The 18,859-nt window shown below is 41.6% G+C and overlaps 1 protein-coding gene across 1 annotated transcript in view; it reads left to right on the top strand.

Annotated features, from left to right (window-relative positions):
* The first annotated feature begins 5,098 nt into the window (after positions 1-5,098).
* The window catches only part of trim71 (tripartite motif containing 71, E3 ubiquitin protein ligase), a 34,518-nt gene continuing 20,757 nt past the window's right edge, over positions 5,099-18,859 (top strand). Inside the window, exon 1 of the mRNA XM_084739371.1 lies at positions 5,099-7,092. Within this exon, the coding sequence (XP_084595497.1) occupies positions 6,355-7,092 (738 nt within the window). The 5' untranslated portion in view covers positions 5,099-6,354. The remainder of the gene's footprint in view (positions 7,093-18,859) is intronic.

The raw sequence follows: 18,859 nt of genomic DNA on the forward strand, positions 1-18,859 counted from the left end.
GTTGTATTGCCAACATCACTGGTCAGTTTTAATTCTTTTCTTAATATTGTCTTTTCGTTCATCGCAGCTGCCGGCTGGTGTGTGGAGTGGTAATATAAGGTAACGTCCATGAAAAACCCCCGGTAGCTGACAGCTCAGTTTCCAAGTTGTCCGTAAGGAGGCTCGTCTGTCTGGGAAGGATAATTCAGACACCACTACTAGAATATCTGAGTTAAAGGAGTAAATCTTTGGCAAAATGTCCTCACAATGCAAAACAGAGCTGACAGTTCAGTGTGATGACATGCTTTGCACACAAGTGGCAATCCTTACAAGCACAGTTGGTTCAGTCACTTTAAACATATAGCAGAAAGGTTCCAAGGTTTCAGTTGACCCTCTGCTTTCATGTCCAGCTGACATATGATTATTAACCTCTTCAGACGTTATTACAGGGGCTGTATTTATAAATGCATTATCAAGCGTTGTTTTTCATAGTATAAAACTGCAATGGACAGACCATCCAATTTGACTTTATGTTTTGATCAAAGGAAAGAATGTATTTTGTTATTTCCTTATATGATGTAGTCACATACTGATGTCAAAGAGCTGCATGTGGCCAACATCATCTATCTCTCTCTTCCTCTTCTGTTTCTGTGCATAAAGGTGTTACAGAGCAACTGAACCACCAGAGGGAAGTACTGGACTGTGTTGAGATGAATAGTAATGGATGAGCTTGAATAGCTAAACAGACAAATTAAGATTTCTTGTACTCTGTTTACCTATAGTGACTTGCAAAATACATGCCTTTAAAATAAAAAAAACAAGTTTTTTTCTCATATGAGCCAGAAAAGCACTTAATACACCAAACTTGTTTTCCTATTTGTTCTGAATGTTTTTACAGAGGCTTTGGTCAGAAATCATTCACAGACTGTTTTACATAACATTTTATTTATTAAAGAATGGTTTTATGGCTGTTGACATCGTTTTTTGATTTATGGAGAGATATCCTAAATCTCCACTGTAAGAACATACAACAATATGTCAACAAAATGAAACAATAAATTTGAACCTGAAGAGAATTTGGTGCAATATTTCTCTTAACATCACGCAACTATAATTACCAGTTGATACATTATAAAATGAATCGTCAGTATTATCTGTCAACTAGGAAGTGTTGTTAGTTGAGGATGATCTCAAGCCTAATATGTACTTTCTGTAATCAAATTGGTACTTATGTGCACATCAACCAGTCGGTCAGGTGACTGACATAATATCTGGTGTTGTTGGGGTGCAAATACCGTGCCTCCTGAATGTTGTACTGTTAAACGATGATTCTTCACTTAATTTATATAAAACCCTTGAGTGGTTTCTTGTTAGCGCCCAGAAGCTGGAAAGATCCTTTATAGAACCCCAAGAGAGGGTTCTTGGTGGAACCATTATGCCATAAAAGGATTCTCTGTAAAGCCTCTCATTTGTGGGTTCTGGGTGAAACCCACCATGGGTATAACCCTTCATGATGGGTTCTAGTAGGAACCAAAAAGCGTTCTCCTGTGGGTAGAAGCAGAAGAACGCTTTGTGGTTCTAGTTAGCACCTTTATTTCTGAGAATTTTCTTATGAGGTCATCTAGATTCATATGGTATCATCAATGTAGCTTTAAAAAATTTTAAATATAGACGGATATAAGTGTATTACACACTCACACACATACACACACACACCACCAAACACACAGTCCCCTTCAGGTTTATGCCTTTTACACAGGCTTACACACCAGCTTGCATTTTAGTGTATTTCTAAATTAATTAAAGCCTCCCCTCCACACCATTCAGTCATATGATTTGCTGTAAATAATGGAAAGTGACTGACCCCAGTGTTTGTGTCATCCAGGGACAGAAATAATCCTAACATAGAGCAGTTTGTGTGATTTATCTGTTTTCTTTGCTCATAGCAGTACCATCTCAATCATGTTAAGACCACCCTGTCGCCTCAGGTCAGTAACCTTGACTGCCCTCCAGACGTTAGCATGTGTGTAGTCTCAGGGCTGACGCTGCATCATATGAAAGAGTGAATTCTTCCTCAAACTCAAAGAAAAGAGAACTAAATGTGCTGATTCTGCAGCCAGCGTCATAAAGACTCATCAGCTGCCTGCGGTGGCTTCATGAAGGGCCTGTGTGAAACATGCTGCTCTCCCTCAGGAGGAATGTTTCCTCACTTTGACACATCATCATAACCTCTGGCGTGTTTTCAAGCGATTCATCCTTTTATCTGCCCTCGCTCACTTTGATCACCTTGCGAGGCTGCTGTAAATCAACTAACCATCTCCCGCTGTAGTCCCAGTCGCTGTTGTTCTTTCCTTTAACCCCCGAGATGAATGGAGTGACATTTGTGACCTGTGTCACATTAAGGTAGTTAAGTGGCTCATATGATCTCACTTAGATAACAAGCTAAAAGCCCACAGTTTGGATGTGTCTGCTCCATATACAGTACAGCTGCTTTCCTACTACTGCGCTTGTGTAACCTTTGTTGTTGTTGACCCAGTCCCTCGCTCTGGCCTCCTTTCAGCAACAGAGCACAGAACATCTTTTTATCCACTGTGGGTGCAGAGCAGAGCTGACCCAGAGGAAAACTGTGGTTAGCACAATGAGAAATAAATGAGATTCTTATTTTGAGCTCACTGTTTGTTTTAGGAGAAAAAGGGAGCAAAAGAAAAGAAAAGCAGGTGATCTTTTGCTGTGCTCAGTGGTTTCTCCTTGATGACCGTGTGGAGCAACAAGACTTTATTTTGACCAAATTAAAGATCTCATTTAACACAACCAAGTTTTCCCTTTAGATCACACTGTTATCTTATGAGCTCATTAAGACAAATTTAAGATCAGTGCTTTGAGACAAAAAAAGAACATTTTCAGCCCTTTAAGAGAGACAAAGGTTATTTCTCATGAGTCGAATTTAGAGAAGCAGGAGAAAATGGTCAAAGTCTCGTATTGGTCTTAAATTGAGCTGATTTATGTCTAGTTAGACAAAGACAAGATCTTATTTTGAACTTTTTCTTTCCTCTGGGGAAACAATCAGTCCAGTAATGAAAGAATATTAACCAGCAGCTTTTTGGATATTGGACAGATTCTTTCAATAATTTCTCAAACAACACATTGTCTGATTTGCTTCTCAAATGTGACATTTTGCTGGTCTTCTTTGTCATGGTATGATTGAATATCTTTGGGTTTTGGACTGCCCCCCCCCCCCCATTTTTCCCCATTTCTCATGGTGAAAACAATTAATTATTAGCTAAATTCACATAAATGGATATGATCATTAGTTGTAGCCCTATAGTGGAGATTATTCCGTGGTTTACATATCAGTAATATCTGTATATGTTATATATTTTCATGACTTAATTTTGTATTATATGAAAGACAAAGTTCGACTAAAATTTAGTTGAATACAGCAAGAAAAGGGAGATTTTTGCCCACGACTGTAATGATGCACAGCTCCTTCAATAATAAATAAAAAGAGATGAAAGAAATGAGTCGTACTACACACCGTTCACTTTGTGTTACTGAAGTTGTGCAGTTAACTTCATTAGCTAACCAATCCACCAGCTTCACTAAACTCTTTGTATTCCATCAATCATAATTACCTTTATGCGCTGTATATCCTGGGGGAACAGTAAATTTAATCAAATAAATACCTCTGGGTTTTATCCCATTTCATTTCATTTCCATCCTAATGTTTAAAAAAATTAGACCCATATTTCACTGTCAGCACACCTTGTCACTCAAAACTGACTGACGGCCGTCAGCACTGCGCGCGCGCGCACGACCACGCTTCCCTCACTACCGGTCACGAGCGTTTAGAGCACGCACGCACGCCTCTCTCTCCATCTCTCCTCTGTCCTCTGCCTGCCATAGTATTTTTTTCCCCAGGACGATGAAGGCATGTCCCGCCCTACTCTGCCTCTGATTGGATATTCTTGCATTCCAATTCAATTCAGTTCAAACCACAGAAAGGTACATAAACAGAAAAATGTGGTGTTGATCTTAGAAATATATGTATACATACAAATGCAAATGAGTACAAAAAATGTTTTGTATCCACATGCCATCATACAAAATGTTTGCTTGGTCCCACTTTGTTCTTTGTTATGTCACACGCTGGCCCTGAAGTTGTACAGACAGAGCGCGACTGTGCAAAAGAAGTTGCAAAGACAGTGCAAACTTTGGAGACTATTAGAAGATAGTTAAAGGAGCAATATCACAACTGCATTTCCAAAATGAGTACTGCAGTCCAAGTGAGTTGGAGCCATAGATGGTACATTAAATAGGCTGAATCCCTCTTTAATATACAGTTACGGTTGAGGCGAGTTGTTTCTCTGTGGCCCCTCCTTCCCAGAATTGAGGAAACTCAGGCAGGCTGCATGAACACTGAAGGAGTGCAAGAGAAGCGCAGCATTGTAATTTGACAATAACAAGCCACAGGAAGTCCTCCACAGTTGTTTATGACAGTCAGCTGTCTGTCGATGTAAAATTAAGACCATTATCCTGAAAACAAAAGCCCACTGCTTTGAAAATGCACTTTGTATTCAGAGGCTCCCTGTCTTACTGCCTGCCAGACTACATTAACATATTGCTCAATTTAATAATTACAAACCTATGCTCTTTTTAAAGTTTATTAATGATTTCTTAATACTGATAAACAGACACTCACTCAGTCAGTGAACATTCGGCAGTAATTTGACTACTAATTAATGTGAAAGTTGCAAACAAGTAACATATAATGTACAGTGAGCAGGTCATTATTGAAAATGAACCCCTTCAGGGTGATTCAAGATCCTGCATCATCCTGTCAGGATTTATTTCACAATAATGACCTGCTCACTGTTCATTATCCTGCTTATTACAGGGTTACTTACAAAAAATATTTGGCACAACATTTTTTTAAATATTAATTAAAAAAGATTTTAGTGATTTACAGTGATTTTAATTGACCAATCAGAATTTAGTATTTAACAAAGCCACGTAATAATTCATTGTAACATTCAGTACAAGTCAAAACAAATGTTGTAAAAACGGTAATTACTCTGACCCTAACCAAATACAGTCTTCATGCCTAAACGAACCCAAACAAACGAAGCAACGAGTACTAGCCAATCAGAGTCAGGGTAGGGCGGGTATTGACTTCTCCATCCTGGGGGGAAAAACTGCCTCCTCCCTAGGGCGGAAGTGGGTCCATTTTTTTCTCAGTCGGATAAGAGCGGCTCGAGGAGCTGCAGCCCGAGCAACACGCGCCCAGGAGAGCGCACACCTCATGTTTATGTTAATGTTATTTCACCCGAGAGTAAACACCGGCGACTACAGCGAAGTACGGGACGTATTTTCGGTCGTTGGACTGAGGTTTTCCCGGGTGCAGGGCACCGCTTTCCACGCTGGCGGAGGAAAAACACAGCGCATTCCTCCACGCAGAGCAGAGAGGCACGGAGGGAGACCGACGGGCAGAGAGAAGTGGAAGCGGCCTCTTCACAAGGTGGACCGCCGGTGAATTCACACACACAGGCTCCGGGTAGACATCCTGCCTGATGTTTCGGCTTTACTGGACACTCTGTGTGTTTGTTTTTGATGCCCTGACGACCCGAGGCACGCTATGAGATCATTGCATTGATGAATAATTCACGCTCTCGCTGTCCGAGGAGGCTGCGACTACCGACCGACCGACCGTTGGCTGCGCCCGACGCCGACTGACCGGGCCCCGATGGTGGACTAGAGGGAGACGACACAGCGATAACACGGGCCTGAACTGGAGAAAAGAAAAAAATATAACAACATTATAAATTCTTTAAAACGCGGCGTGGTGGTGTTTTGCAGCGCAGGAGTCATGTTGTCGAGTGGTTGTGGGAGGAAAGACGGAGTCCCCTGTGTTTCGACGCCGACCCAGTGTCACTCCAGTTTCGGGTTTATTTTATGAACCTAAACGAAGCACCACCAGACACTTTTTTTCTGCACAGAGGCGTCGTCCATTTCCAGCTTATTGGTCTTATTTGGATAAATTCGCCCTAAAACGCCTTACACAACCGAATTATGATCTTAACAGCCTAAATATTTCTTTTTGTTACCTCAGAAACAATTTTTGAAGAACTGTTTAGAAGAACTGGCTACCTACCTCCTTGCTTTGCATCAAGTCAGAGTTATATGATACAGAGAAAATCTGTAAGCCGATGAGCACCGTTTTCACTGTTGAATTGACTTTAATACCTCATGAATCTACCTCAGATACAACTTTCTTTTCTACACAACGCAACGGGCACATGTGTCCCCAAATGAATACCTCAACCTCACTGCTGTGCATGTTGTAAACCCAGCCTTTTCAGTGTTACGGTAACGCTGCAGATGGCTTCGTTTCCAGACTCGGACCTGCAGACCTGCCCGCTCTGCAAGGAGCTCTGCGGCTCCTCTGCTCCCATTTCCTCCAGCTCTTCTACCTCCTCATCTTCCTCACATACCTCGTCCTCCTCCAGCCAGACCACCAGGAGACTGCACGTCCTGCCCTGCCTCCATGCCTTCTGCAGGCAGTGCCTAGAGGGCCAGCGCAGTCCAGGAGACCCGCTGAAGCTGCGGTGCCCCACCTGTGACCAGAAGGTGTCCATCTCCAAGGCCGGCGTGGACTCCCTGCCTTCCTCCAACTTCCTCTTCAGCAACCTGCTGGACGTGGTGGTGAGCTCCGAGGAGCAGATCCAGAACAAGAACGGCCACCACCACAGGGTAGGTTTAGGTGGAGGAGGCTCCTCCGGCTTCCATCATCCTCACGGAGGCCTGCTGCACCCTCATCACCTGGGAGAGCCTCAGTGCAGCTCCTGTGACGAGGAGAACCCAGCCACCTCCCACTGCCTTGACTGCCAGGAGTACCTGTGTGACAACTGTGTGCGGGCACACCAGCGGGTGCGGCTGACCAAGGACCACTTCATCGAGTGCCTGGGAGAGAACCTCCACCTGGGCCGGGTCAACGCCAACAGCAACTCGGTCCAGCCAGGGGTGTCGGTGTCTCTCGCCCAGTCCCTGCAGAACAACTTCGCCCTCCTGTCCCTGTTCCAGGACCGCATGAGCTTCTGCCAACACCATGACAACGAGGTGAGTCCAAAATTTAAACCACTGCACCTTGAAGACAGAAGAAGGGCTGTATATTCTTTCAAATGAATAACACACTGTAGAAATTAGTAGGGATTATGCATGACAAATTTTGGGGTGGGTGTTTTTGGCCCTGTGGTATTGATAGGGTAATAACATATTTATTGTGCACACACACATGTCATATAGTATAATAGCATTATGTGTGTAGTATAGAACCATACTGGGGGCCATATGGCCTTAGGTTCAAAGGGAGCTGAGTGGCTCTTCACCTAGTTCCCTGGAGACAAACAGGCACGTGTGCTGAGCTGGATTTATACACACACACATATATCCAGATCCTGCGTGCACACACACACTCATAAGCATAGACACATGCAGAGTCTGGTTAATCTGTACCACACCATCCTTTCAGGGCAGAGAGAGGCCCCTGTAGTAACTGCACACATGTTTCTATGACTGTTAGAAGTCCAGTCTATGGACATATTATGGAGATCCAGCGTTTCTATGATAATGGGAAAGACAAGTTGGAACCCAGGGCCCAAAGTTCTTTTGGACCATGTGATCTGGGCAAAGCGAACTACAAAGGCCTGTAAAACAGGAAACCAGCCTTTTCTTGGTGTAGTCATATGGTCAGGAAGAATAACAAATAGCATTAGTAGGGGGTCTTGGAATGTCCTTTTTGTACCATTTCTGGTTTCTATAGAGGGGCTCAGAGAAGCTGCTGGAGAATATACTTCTAGGCCACGAGAACATGAACAAAAATATATATTTTGTCTAAGTTTATTGTCAGAAAGGTCTGGCCAAATGAGGGCTGTAATTGTGGTCAGTATGATCAGCAAATCATGCAATTCAGTTTATCAAATAGTGTAGTACTATTGCACAAGCTAAGGCCATATTCATTTTCTCACTGAAACAGCATATATTTAAAGTTACAATGTGTGCGTCTTACTAACTATCCAACCGTGAAACGCTGGAGATCTGGCAGGGTGCCATTCATTGTTAAGTGAACCTCGAAATACATACCGACACCGACAACTGTGATGTAAATACTCAAAATATGCTCAGTGGTACTAAGTGGGAATGTTGGGAAAGGTTCAACTTCATGAAAATGTTCTAATTTACCTGGTCACAACTAATTTCTTTTTATTACCTTGTGAAGCAGAAACAAAATAATGGTTGTTTTCTACTCCACTCAACTGCATAATGGAATTTAAAACAAAATTGTTAGGGGGAAAAAGATCATCCCAGACAAGCTCTCCAATCCTGTATGATGTAACTAAAACAAGTTGCCAGGACTTATAAGTATAAGAAAAGCAATGCATGGAACATGTTGCTTTGAAAATGAACTATTTTGTCAGTGGAAATGTGAGAAAACAAATTAATATGTAAATTAAAGCCGGGTGGCTCGGTTAGCGGAGTTTGCGGCCCATGTACCGGGGCCGAGCCGTCTGCAGCAGCCATGGGTTCGATTCCAGCCTACATCTCTTTGCTGCATGTCGTCCCCCTACGCTCTCTCCTGCTTTTATGTCTTAACTCTGGCTGTCCTGTCGAATAGAGGCATAAAAAGCAAAAATAAAATGGTTAAAGGAAAAAAGTAAACAAACAAAAGGTCTGTTTACATTTAGCACTTCCATCCTCCTAAAACATTTGCGTAAGAGATTTTTGGAAGATTTTAAGTTGTGCAATGTTTACACTTAAGTTCACTAGCTTGCAGCGGCTCTCGCTTGTTCTGTGGAGGCAGACCATTACATTAGCGAGATAAAATGACAAATATAGCGAAAAAAGATGGCCCCCAAAAAATACAATCAGTGATGGACATAGCCAATTGCAGATGGCCGATATGTTGATCCAATTGCCTGAGTCTAATCTGCATACATCAAAGAGGCATAACATTATCCTTAATGTTGATTCTGTGCACATCACTGCCTCAGAGGGTATGGGGTGAACCAGCAGGATGGCTTGTGCTTTTTGTAGTGGAGTTGGGACATTCAGCATTTCAACTCAAGTAGAGCTTGTGTTGAAATGTTTTTGCGGTGTCATTCTAAAACTCGTGCTCAATGTAAATAAAAGTGCAGCGATATCAATAAATGAGTAATTCTGTCTGCAGTTTTCAAAACATTAATTAAGCACCTAGTCACAAAGACCCAGTTCAGATTTCCAATTAATTTTTTTCCTGTGACCCCCCCAACCCCACCCCCTACACACCTCCCGTCCATTGCCAGTAAATAGGTGGATTCAGTTTTCCAGTAAGGGCTTCATTTCCCAGTAATGTCTCACTCACTCACTGTGCTTCGGCCCTGGGGGAGGGAATGACACAGGAGAAGGCTGGTCTTTCTTTACCTATGAGTACTGAGCAAGCAGAGTCATTGTCCGTCACCCAGCTCCACATCCATCTTGTGTTATAGTGGTTCCTCATATACCCAGTCTGTTTGAAAGACCAGTTTAGGCCTTGTTAGGATTTTCATATTTGATAAGTGTGAAGTGGAAATCCTTTTAATTTTTGTTAATTTTTCTTCTCTTAGTTCTCAGTTTGCTTGTCCAGTACTAACTTAATTAAAGCCATTTATTAGTTTGTGTGGGACTCATTCTTAAAGGGCCGGTATACTCTATAAGAATTGCCTGTCAAAGCACCAAATAGCTTCAGAAACCCCCTCGCCCAACACCTTTCCAATGTTGGAACGTGCGACCATTTCTGAAACTTTCCAAAACCAGCGATCTGACATTCCTGCTCACTTCACACCACGATTGGCCAGCTGTGTGGAGGTGAGAAAGGAGCTGGGGTTAGAAATTCCCTCTCTAGCTCTCTTTTTTCATTTGTTACATGATTTCTGCCACTTCTCATGTGAACAACTGAGTGTGACACTATGAATGAATTCAGGAGAAACTGTTTGAAAATATATACTATTATGCCTACATTCAGGGTCCAACATTACCTTTTTTATCCATGGGCCAAATTTCCAGTTTTACCAGCCACTTCAGAGATTACCATTGTTTTTTTGTTGTTTTTTTTTGGCTGGTGAGTGAAGGCTGGCTGGTGACCAGTGCTAATTTTGGGCCCTGCCCTTGTACAGTTTATTTTATTAGCAATTAGTAAATAATAACAAAGACTAAAGTTAATTAATTAATCTAGGGCTGCAATGCCTATAAAACAAAGAAAACAGTGAAAAATGTCCCACCCATGATGTCCAAGTCTGACTTGATGTCTTTAAATATCTTGTGTTGACAGTCCCCAACCCATAAATGAACAAAGCAGGACATTTCCACATTTGAGAGGTAGAAAAGAGCATTTTTTGCCATTTTGCATGACGAGTAACTTTAGCGATTAATGGATTATCAAAATAGTTAAACAGTTTAATTCTTTTTTACCACTTGCCTGGTCAGGTGAGTAGCCAGATTTAAATTGCCTGACATAGCATTTTACTTGCCTCAGGCAAGCAGGCAATCTTATTGTTGAACTCTGCATGCCCACATTTAAACAATATTTAGTTTACCATTCTCAGCTACTATAAAAACAACTAAACACATTTGATTTCCAAAATCACAACATGTTGTACAACATAGTTCTGATTGACCGTACCTCTGACCTTTTTAATGTTTTGAATGTTATTGTCCAGCAAAGCTCCAACCAGTTATTTCTGTCATCTAGTTTATGTGTTGTGGGAGATGGTTACTGAAGAGGACAACGGGGCAGAAGATGTTTGTTGCATGCAGGGTAGGATCTTATCAAAATGATATCTTTCACATGATTTTCTTTTCTGCCATCCAATTCAATCAGATCTGCAGTAGTGCAAAAACAGTTGGTTGGCATGTTCAGTTAGTCTCTCCATGTAGTTTTAAGTCTTTGGAGTGTAGACTACTGACTGTATTTCAGTTATTCCCTCTCACGCAAGCCCAGAACATACATTGTACTGTATGCCTGCAGTCAGCTGGCCGTCAGCTGTGGCCTTTTCTATGTATTCAGGTGCAACTCTTAAAACAAGACACAAGGCACCACATCCGCTTTTGTCTGGACCAACTTCTTTGAGGTCGGTGTTGTGTGTGTTTGTGTGTATGGACCTTTATGCCAATATGAGAGGACTCTGTTGTGTGTGTTGTGGAACAGAGTTTTTTCCACGAGCCGGGGTCTGTCCCCTCTGCAGTGTTACGTAAGCCTGCCAAGGAATTTCTTCTCTCCCAGGAGATTGGTGGTGATGATGGTTACTGCTTACTGCTGAAACACCTAAACAACAGAACAATGTTGTTTTCTAAGTTATTGTTGAAGTGTTTAGCCCTGTGTGTATAAAATGGGTACTAGAGTAAAAACAAACCCAGTAAAGGGCCAATTAAAAGACTAATCACTTACCTCTTTTATGAGGATTTTGTTAGCCCACAAAACCATAGTCAGAGGCTGTGATCATGGTTTGGAAAAGAGGTGCAACAAGAAGAAATGTAGCACAAGTTAACTTCATAACCTTAACAATGGCTGTGTTACATTTAGGTATTGAAGTTTCAGGGCCCTGCTATTGCGCAGGTGTAAAATAACATCTTAACAGTATGGAACTGAAGACGGTGTTCGTAGCTCTGTGCTGCAGCTTCTGGTAATAATGACGATTAACGGGTAAATCATGTCTGACGATGTTGAAGCTAATGATATCTGACTGATGACCCCCAAAGGATACAGCTCTATACAATACAGCAGACATCAGTTTCACCGACTGACATGATGAGCTGCCTCGCGGCTTTGTAGTCTGGAGGTCACAGTTAAAAAAAAACAATTAAAATTTTAGGTTTACCTGTAATCAGTTTTCAGATCATATCAATTTTTACTCAAAATCACTTAATTTGCCTCAAAGGGCTCTACTTTCTCTACAGCGTTCAACACTCAATATTAAGACCCTAGATTTGGATAAGGGAAAAACTAGAAAAACAAACAAAACAGGTGGGATCCATCTGCCAGGAGGGACGGACTTTCAAAAGATTTTATAGTTGTTGCAGCGTAGACGGAAAGAAAAATAAATTGAATAAATTAAATTGCAGTATGGGAATTTTGTCATCTGGCCAGTATACAGTATTAATGTCACTTTGCTACAGCTAATAAGATTTGCCAACAACAGTTTTCATTTCAACTGGTGGCACTGACAGTTGTGGGCTAAAAGTAGCAACCTTCTATAAAAGTACATACATAGTTGAGCTGTACTTCGTGTCATTTATTTACATTTGAAGCTCCTATTGAGGTCATCAAATGAGGCGTCAAATATCTCTTGTCATTTGATGATGTCATTGCCCTAAATGAAAATCCTCAAACAAAATCCGCCATTTGAATAGTGATTCATATGATTAAGTCATTAAGTTTTTCTTTAATGACCATAACTCACCAGTTTTGTCATGTATTTAATTTATGTTGCTGTGAGATTGCTGCTGGACCATCCTGTTAGTACAGGTCTGTACCTCCCTTCATGTGCGGCAAGCAGGAAAGCAAACACTTTTTTTCCACTGCAGTGAAAATGTAGTTTTTGAAAGTATAAACTGCAACAAATATAGGTTGAAGCAGAATATTTTATTATGTAAAACCATCATGTCAATTTTGGGAGAGATTACATCTATCTTTTTTAAATAAATTTTGACTTAACAGCACTATGGAGTTTGAAACAGTCTCATGCACCCAAATACAATTCTACAAATAGTATAATCCTAATGATATTTGTGTAGGTTAATCTTTATCTTCAGCCATACAGAAATAAATATATACTCTGTTTAAACATAATGAATAGATGGGTAAAAAAAGAAAAAAAAAATGAATGCCAACATTATGAATGAAGCTTCAAACCATACGGTCCAGCCCTGATACATAGTGCTTGATTCAATTTTTGGGAATTGATATAATCTTAAGACTCAGGAAATCTGGTTAAGACCCTGATATTGGAAAAACAGGGATGGTGATACTCGGACAGGGAGGGACATCTCTTGCTTCATGTTTAAGTCCATCAGCTGTAATAGAGAGAGAAGTTATGTTTTTTTTCTTTATGGGGGCTGTGGAGTGAATATCACATTTATTTGCTTTGGCTTTTTCCCAATTCTCTGCACACAGATACATCAGTATTTTTTATTTAACTCATAGTTAGAAGGGACAGTTCACCCCAAAATCAAAAATACATATTTTTCGTCTGGCCCGTAGTAGGTTTTGGTATATGAGGGAAAGCAGACATCTCTGTGGCTGATATCTCCTAAACTCAGCAACTCAAGACAATCTAGATGGATAAATAGCACTACAGGCCAGAGGAAGAATAGTTTTTTTTTTTTATTTTGCGATGAACTTTCCCTTTACTTCATCTGAAGATTATTTGCTAATAGAAAGTATCAGAAATTGTTTTGATGCTCAAACAATGGAAAACAAGAGATTGATGGTGAAATGAAGGGTTTCAGTTGGAAGATAAGGCTCCTTGGGCAGTAAAGGGAGTCAGCTACCCACTGATAAGAATATATAGGGTATGTGCACTCATGAGTGAGTATGTCGGCCTACTTAGACAGCATGAATGTCAGTTGTTACTCATCTGAAGCACTGGCAGTCAGTAAGGGTCCCACATTGTGTGTGTGTGTGTGTGTGTGTGTGTGTGTGTGTGTGTGCGTGTGTGCGTGTGTGTAAAGTGGAAATGGAAAATTGGATTACATCAAAGCACTGCCCTCTACTCGCTGTGATGTCACCCTCCGACATAGAAATACATATGCAGCTCCATCCGAGACCCACCTAATGATATGATAATCCAGCAAAATGTCACTCTGTGCTTTAGATTAAATTGTTGTCACCATGACGACGCGCCTGGCTGTGCACGTGGCGTCTCAGCAACACAAGAATAGTCTTTCCATACTGGTGGTAGTAGTGGGGGGTTACTAAAGCAGGCCAAGAGTGGACAGAAAGTGGTTGCTGGGCAATGAGCGACCACAATGCATCGTGTTTATAAGGATGAGGTGAAGTTGAACTAATCAGTTTGACGGCCTACCAATGCTCTTGTATCTCCTCCGGGGCCATTTTTGTCTTGCGTTTCAGTCAGGAAGACAGTGGGATGTTCGGTTTCAATGGGAGGTCTGGGAATTTTATTGTAGTTTGTCACACATTTCTACTTTTCTTTGTAAAGTTTTACTGCTCTATTGTGAAGTTGTGTAGAGGAGGACTATCACTTGAAACATATGCTGGCTTGTCTTTGTGATCACCAGTTTCACTCCCCCTCTCTGGAGCTCACTAGCCTAGAATGTTTGTAAGGAAACCTAACCCAACACTGACGCTGATACAAGGCCAGAGGAATTCCTGTAACTTGAGTTTATACCTCCTGGGTTCTCTTTTCCCCTTCTCGCTCCCTCTCTCTCACACACATGCACACACACACACACACCCACACACACTCTCTGGGTATTTCCTCTGCCGACTCCTGCCTTTCTCATCAGCACTCTCTGTCTGCTCTGTGTCACAGACAATGGACATTATGGACACAGAAAGTCTCCTCAACATGATTTAGCAGCTGTTGCCGTTGAGGGCCAAGTGATTACATTTCATCACTCCTGGAAGTATCCGTGTGAGTGTGTGGCAGCAGTGTTTTCCTCTCTAAGAGCATCTCCCATCTGTAGGTAGTTATCCTCTGAAGAGGATTCTAGTGTATGTGTGCGTGTGTTTCCACACAGTCAGCCCAGCAGAGTTGGATTATATGAAGTTGGACTTCCAGGGTTTTAATGTGCAACATGTGCCCAGTAATTAGAGAGCATTCCCTGTTTCCTGTGTGTTGTGAATGTGTTTCATGTAGGCGAAGGGGCAGTGTGTGTATGTGTGTGTGTCCTAGCTTTGATGTCCATTTGAGGACTTTGGGCCATATAAATTTAATGGATAGAAAGGAAGGCATTTATCACATTCTCTTTGACAACAGGATTTAAAACCCATTCAAGAGCTGGAACTTGCCACTTCCTACCCAGTGGTTGGGCACAAATGGGGTTTTAATTGGCCATTATTTGACCTCACTCAACAGGATTGCGCTGTTAACACATTTAATGCTAAAGCTCTCAACCCTATTTGGGGGACACTGCACAGCTTCCAGCCATGATGTGTCCACCCAAAGTGGTTTTGTAACACAAGGCCAAGACTGTGCTAGTTTGTTCGCAGGTGAAATAAACAGCTGGCACATGCTGTAGTCTCAAGCTTCAGATCGCTTGCTTCAGTCAGGAAGGACCACGAATTATACCAGGGTGCTAAAACAGAGGCCTTCAAAACTGCAGCGCAATCCAGCAAAAAAGTTGAACAATAGCTCTGTTTTGCCACAGTGCAATTTACTGTCATTGGGCAAGGTTCTGTGTTGGCCAATCAAATATGTGCACATTTCTAGTTAGGGGTGTCACAATTTCAATTCTAAATTTAAAACCAATCAAAATTGAAAGTAGGATGGACAGTTCTCCATTTCTCTCTACCCTCTGCCTACTTGCCTGCATGTACAAAGAAAAAAAATCAAAAACTAAACAGCACTTCAAACATGGCATGGCATAGCTTAACATAACCTGTAGCTGCACTTTTCTGTCTTTTCTGCATAAAACCAGTCATCTGTTGATCTTGATAAATCAAGACTATAGTCAAACAATGGCATAGCAATCAATGCTAAAACAAATATGATTAAATCATAAGATTAAAAACAAAAGTCAAATCAAACCATGGTTTGGAGAATTCTGACATCTCTGTTCCCAGTAGATAACTTTGTAACCTGAATGTCATATTTCTGCTGTTTATCTCACAATCACCGGGATGGAAGATGACAACAGTGTTTTGGTGTTTGATAAGCCTTCAAACTCATGGATCTAATACTGGTTGATTCCACTAGACATGGCATGTCTGTGCCATGACATTTCAAAAGCTTTTCAGCAGTGTTGCATTTGTTGATTTGGTCCTCTTTCCCTGCTCTTTGTCCTACTACCATGGGTCAGTCGACTATGTAGTTAAATAGTTTTTTCTGTCTGCCTTCAGGATTGCGAGTCTGTACAGGGTCTTTTATTTTGAAAATTGACCAGGTTCTTGATACTTTTTACGGCTCTGTGCTAATCGATGCACCAACCGGCAAAGATGGACTTCGCACATATTTGAAGCGGAGCGGAGAGGCACTGCTGGTGGAACCACAATCATTGTGTAGAACGGCAGCGATCAGTTTTGGCTGCTGCGGCGTGGCCGTAACGCGACACAGCCGTGCCTGGTGGAATTTAGCCATTACTCACACTGACCTTCTTAGATTGTATTTCATCGTCTCACTGGTATCTGAAACGACATGCCTTCAGCAGCGTTGTTTTGGTCTGAAAACCTGGTCAATATTAATTGTGAATTTAATTTAGTCAGCGTTACATTATTGTCCAGTTTTATTCCCTCAGACTGTGAAATTGCTTAATTCATCCTCAGCATTCCTCTAGATAAAATAGTTTGTTTCATATTTTTATGTAGCCCTTCAGCCAATACCAATCAATCACTAAAAGAGAGAACTACACTGAAATTTTGTTATGCCACTTTGTTGTAAATGATGAATAAATCGTCTTGTATTCTTGTTGGGTGGCAATTTAGCAGCCGATTGATTTAAAAAAATCTGCATTATTATATATTGAAGTGTTTAAGTTTCTTTGTTTTCTCTTTTTACTTCAGGCATTTGCATTTTTGGAATTAGCAACTTAGTTTTCTTTATGTTATGGGTAAATGCTACATGTGACAGGCATTAACTCATGTTGATGTTTCGGCTTACTTGTGTAACCAGGCCATTTCCTGTACAGGCCATTCTCCTTAGACTGCCAAGTTGGTATGCCAGCCATGTATGTATGTATGTGTGTGTGTGCGCGCGACAAACAGGCGATGAATGTACGAGGGCTTTCGGACAGAGAGCGCTGTACACAACAAAGAATGTTTGTTATCAGGCTTCCATATGTAGAATATTAATGTGCTGTTTTTGAACCAAACATATGGTTATGTTTTGTAGACACGATCAGTGAAGAAGACAACAATGGGAGCTTGATGTGAGTCGTAGAGGGGGGAAAAGAGCAGTCTTTGTTGTCATGCATTGAGAGGCATTAAGCATGTGGGTTGTATAATGCCACAGTAACCAAGAATAGCTGGATTGTGACTGTATATATTGTATACAGATATGCACATTTGTTACGTCTCAGCTGCTCCACATTTCATTCACACAGCTTCTCCATTTCATTGCTTGTTTGCTCGAAGCTGTGGCTGCCTCTGATGTTTCTCCCTCTTTCTCCTTTTTCCCTCAACTTTTATCTCCCCCCATCTCTCCCGCCCTTTCAGTCCCTTTGCTCGCTCCTCTCCTTTTTTTTTTTTTTACTGCTTAAGTGTTAAGCACAGGACAGTCAGTCACATGCTCGCTGGGTAAGGAGGCCAGCTGACTGTGGTTTGTTTTCCTTCTCCGCTGTGGGGCCGTCCAATCAGATCGCCGGCTCACGGCCACCGCCCCCCATGATGTATCTGGCAGAGTTTCAAAACATCGACAGGCATGTCCGTGTGCATGTTGTGTCCGTGGCAACAAGCCAACAGGGGTTGCCACGAGAGGGCGGGGCGGTGGCAGAGGAGGAAGGAGAATAGCAGCGAAGAGAGAAGAAAAAGAGTGATGGAAGGAACAGGGACGAGAGGAAAAAACTATATGTAAACAAGATATGGAGGGGGCTTGGAAAAGATGAGTGTAGGTGTCTGTGAGGTTCATGTAAGGAGCTTTGTCTGGCAGATGGTATTGCTGGGATTGGTGGGAATGCTGGGATTGGGTGTTCCACAGATTATCCAGCGTGGACATAACAGACTTGTTCAGAGCTGGTGCTGCTGTCTATTTGGCTTTTCATAAGTGAAGTAAAGCTCATCTCTCTTCTACCCGAGTTCTCAACCCCAACTAGAACAGAGGCACAATGTTAAAGCAATTTTCCTCACAGACAGATGTGTTAAGATAAGAGGAAACTTGACAGATAAAATGAAGGTTGGTTAGATTAACAGTCTGCCTGATCTGTTTTGCTGTACAGGAAACTTATACCCTTTCTTCTTAAGATAAACTCAAATCTTTGCATTTTAGAAACTCAAAAAAAATGGTACGGTGAGCTGTGAACCTTATTTGTCATTATTTTGGTGCCTGAAAATTAAATGGGTTTAATTGAAAATATTAAAATATGAGCCATCATTCACTTTCTCTTCAGTGAGTTTGCTCAGTAAATAAATAAAATACATTTTTGGGGGTTTCTATTACTAAAAGATTAAAGTTTATCCAGCTCAAAATTGACATCTATCGCAGTAAGTTGAAAATTAAAGTTTTCTCTACTTTTTGTTTTTTACAGTGCAGGATCACCCAAATATTTTCTTCACAGAGTAAGGCACAGTTTTGTGTGTGAGTCTCCAGACACCTGCTTCTGCCTAATGTGTTGGAATGGGGCGTGTGAGTTATGTGTTAGTCATCAAATCTCTCAAATGCTTGGCAGTCTTACCTGACATGACTTTACTTGTAATGTAAGGGACCCCCAAGATTGCAGCGAAATTTGTAGCACAGCTCTGTTGACTGGATGTCCTGTTGAGATCTTAAATCAGGTTTAAATGTGACTGATATACAGGTTCCTTACAGGAAAAAAACAGCCTTTCCTGATTTGAAAATTGCTGCTGGGATAGACACAGCGTATTAATATGAAATAGCAGGGTAAACACACGTTACCAGTGATGGTAATTAAGGCCCCATCCCATTTAGTGTAGCAGAGCCTTTCCAGTGGGCCAACATGCACAAAAGCAGGGACCTACCTC

The sequence above is a fragment of the Lutjanus erythropterus genome, chromosome 16, assembly GCF_056507025.1.
Source record: "Lutjanus erythropterus isolate fLutEry1 chromosome 16, fLutEry1.hap2, whole genome shotgun sequence".
NCBI lineage: Eukaryota > Metazoa > Chordata > Actinopteri > Lutjaniformes > Lutjanidae > Lutjanus > Lutjanus erythropterus.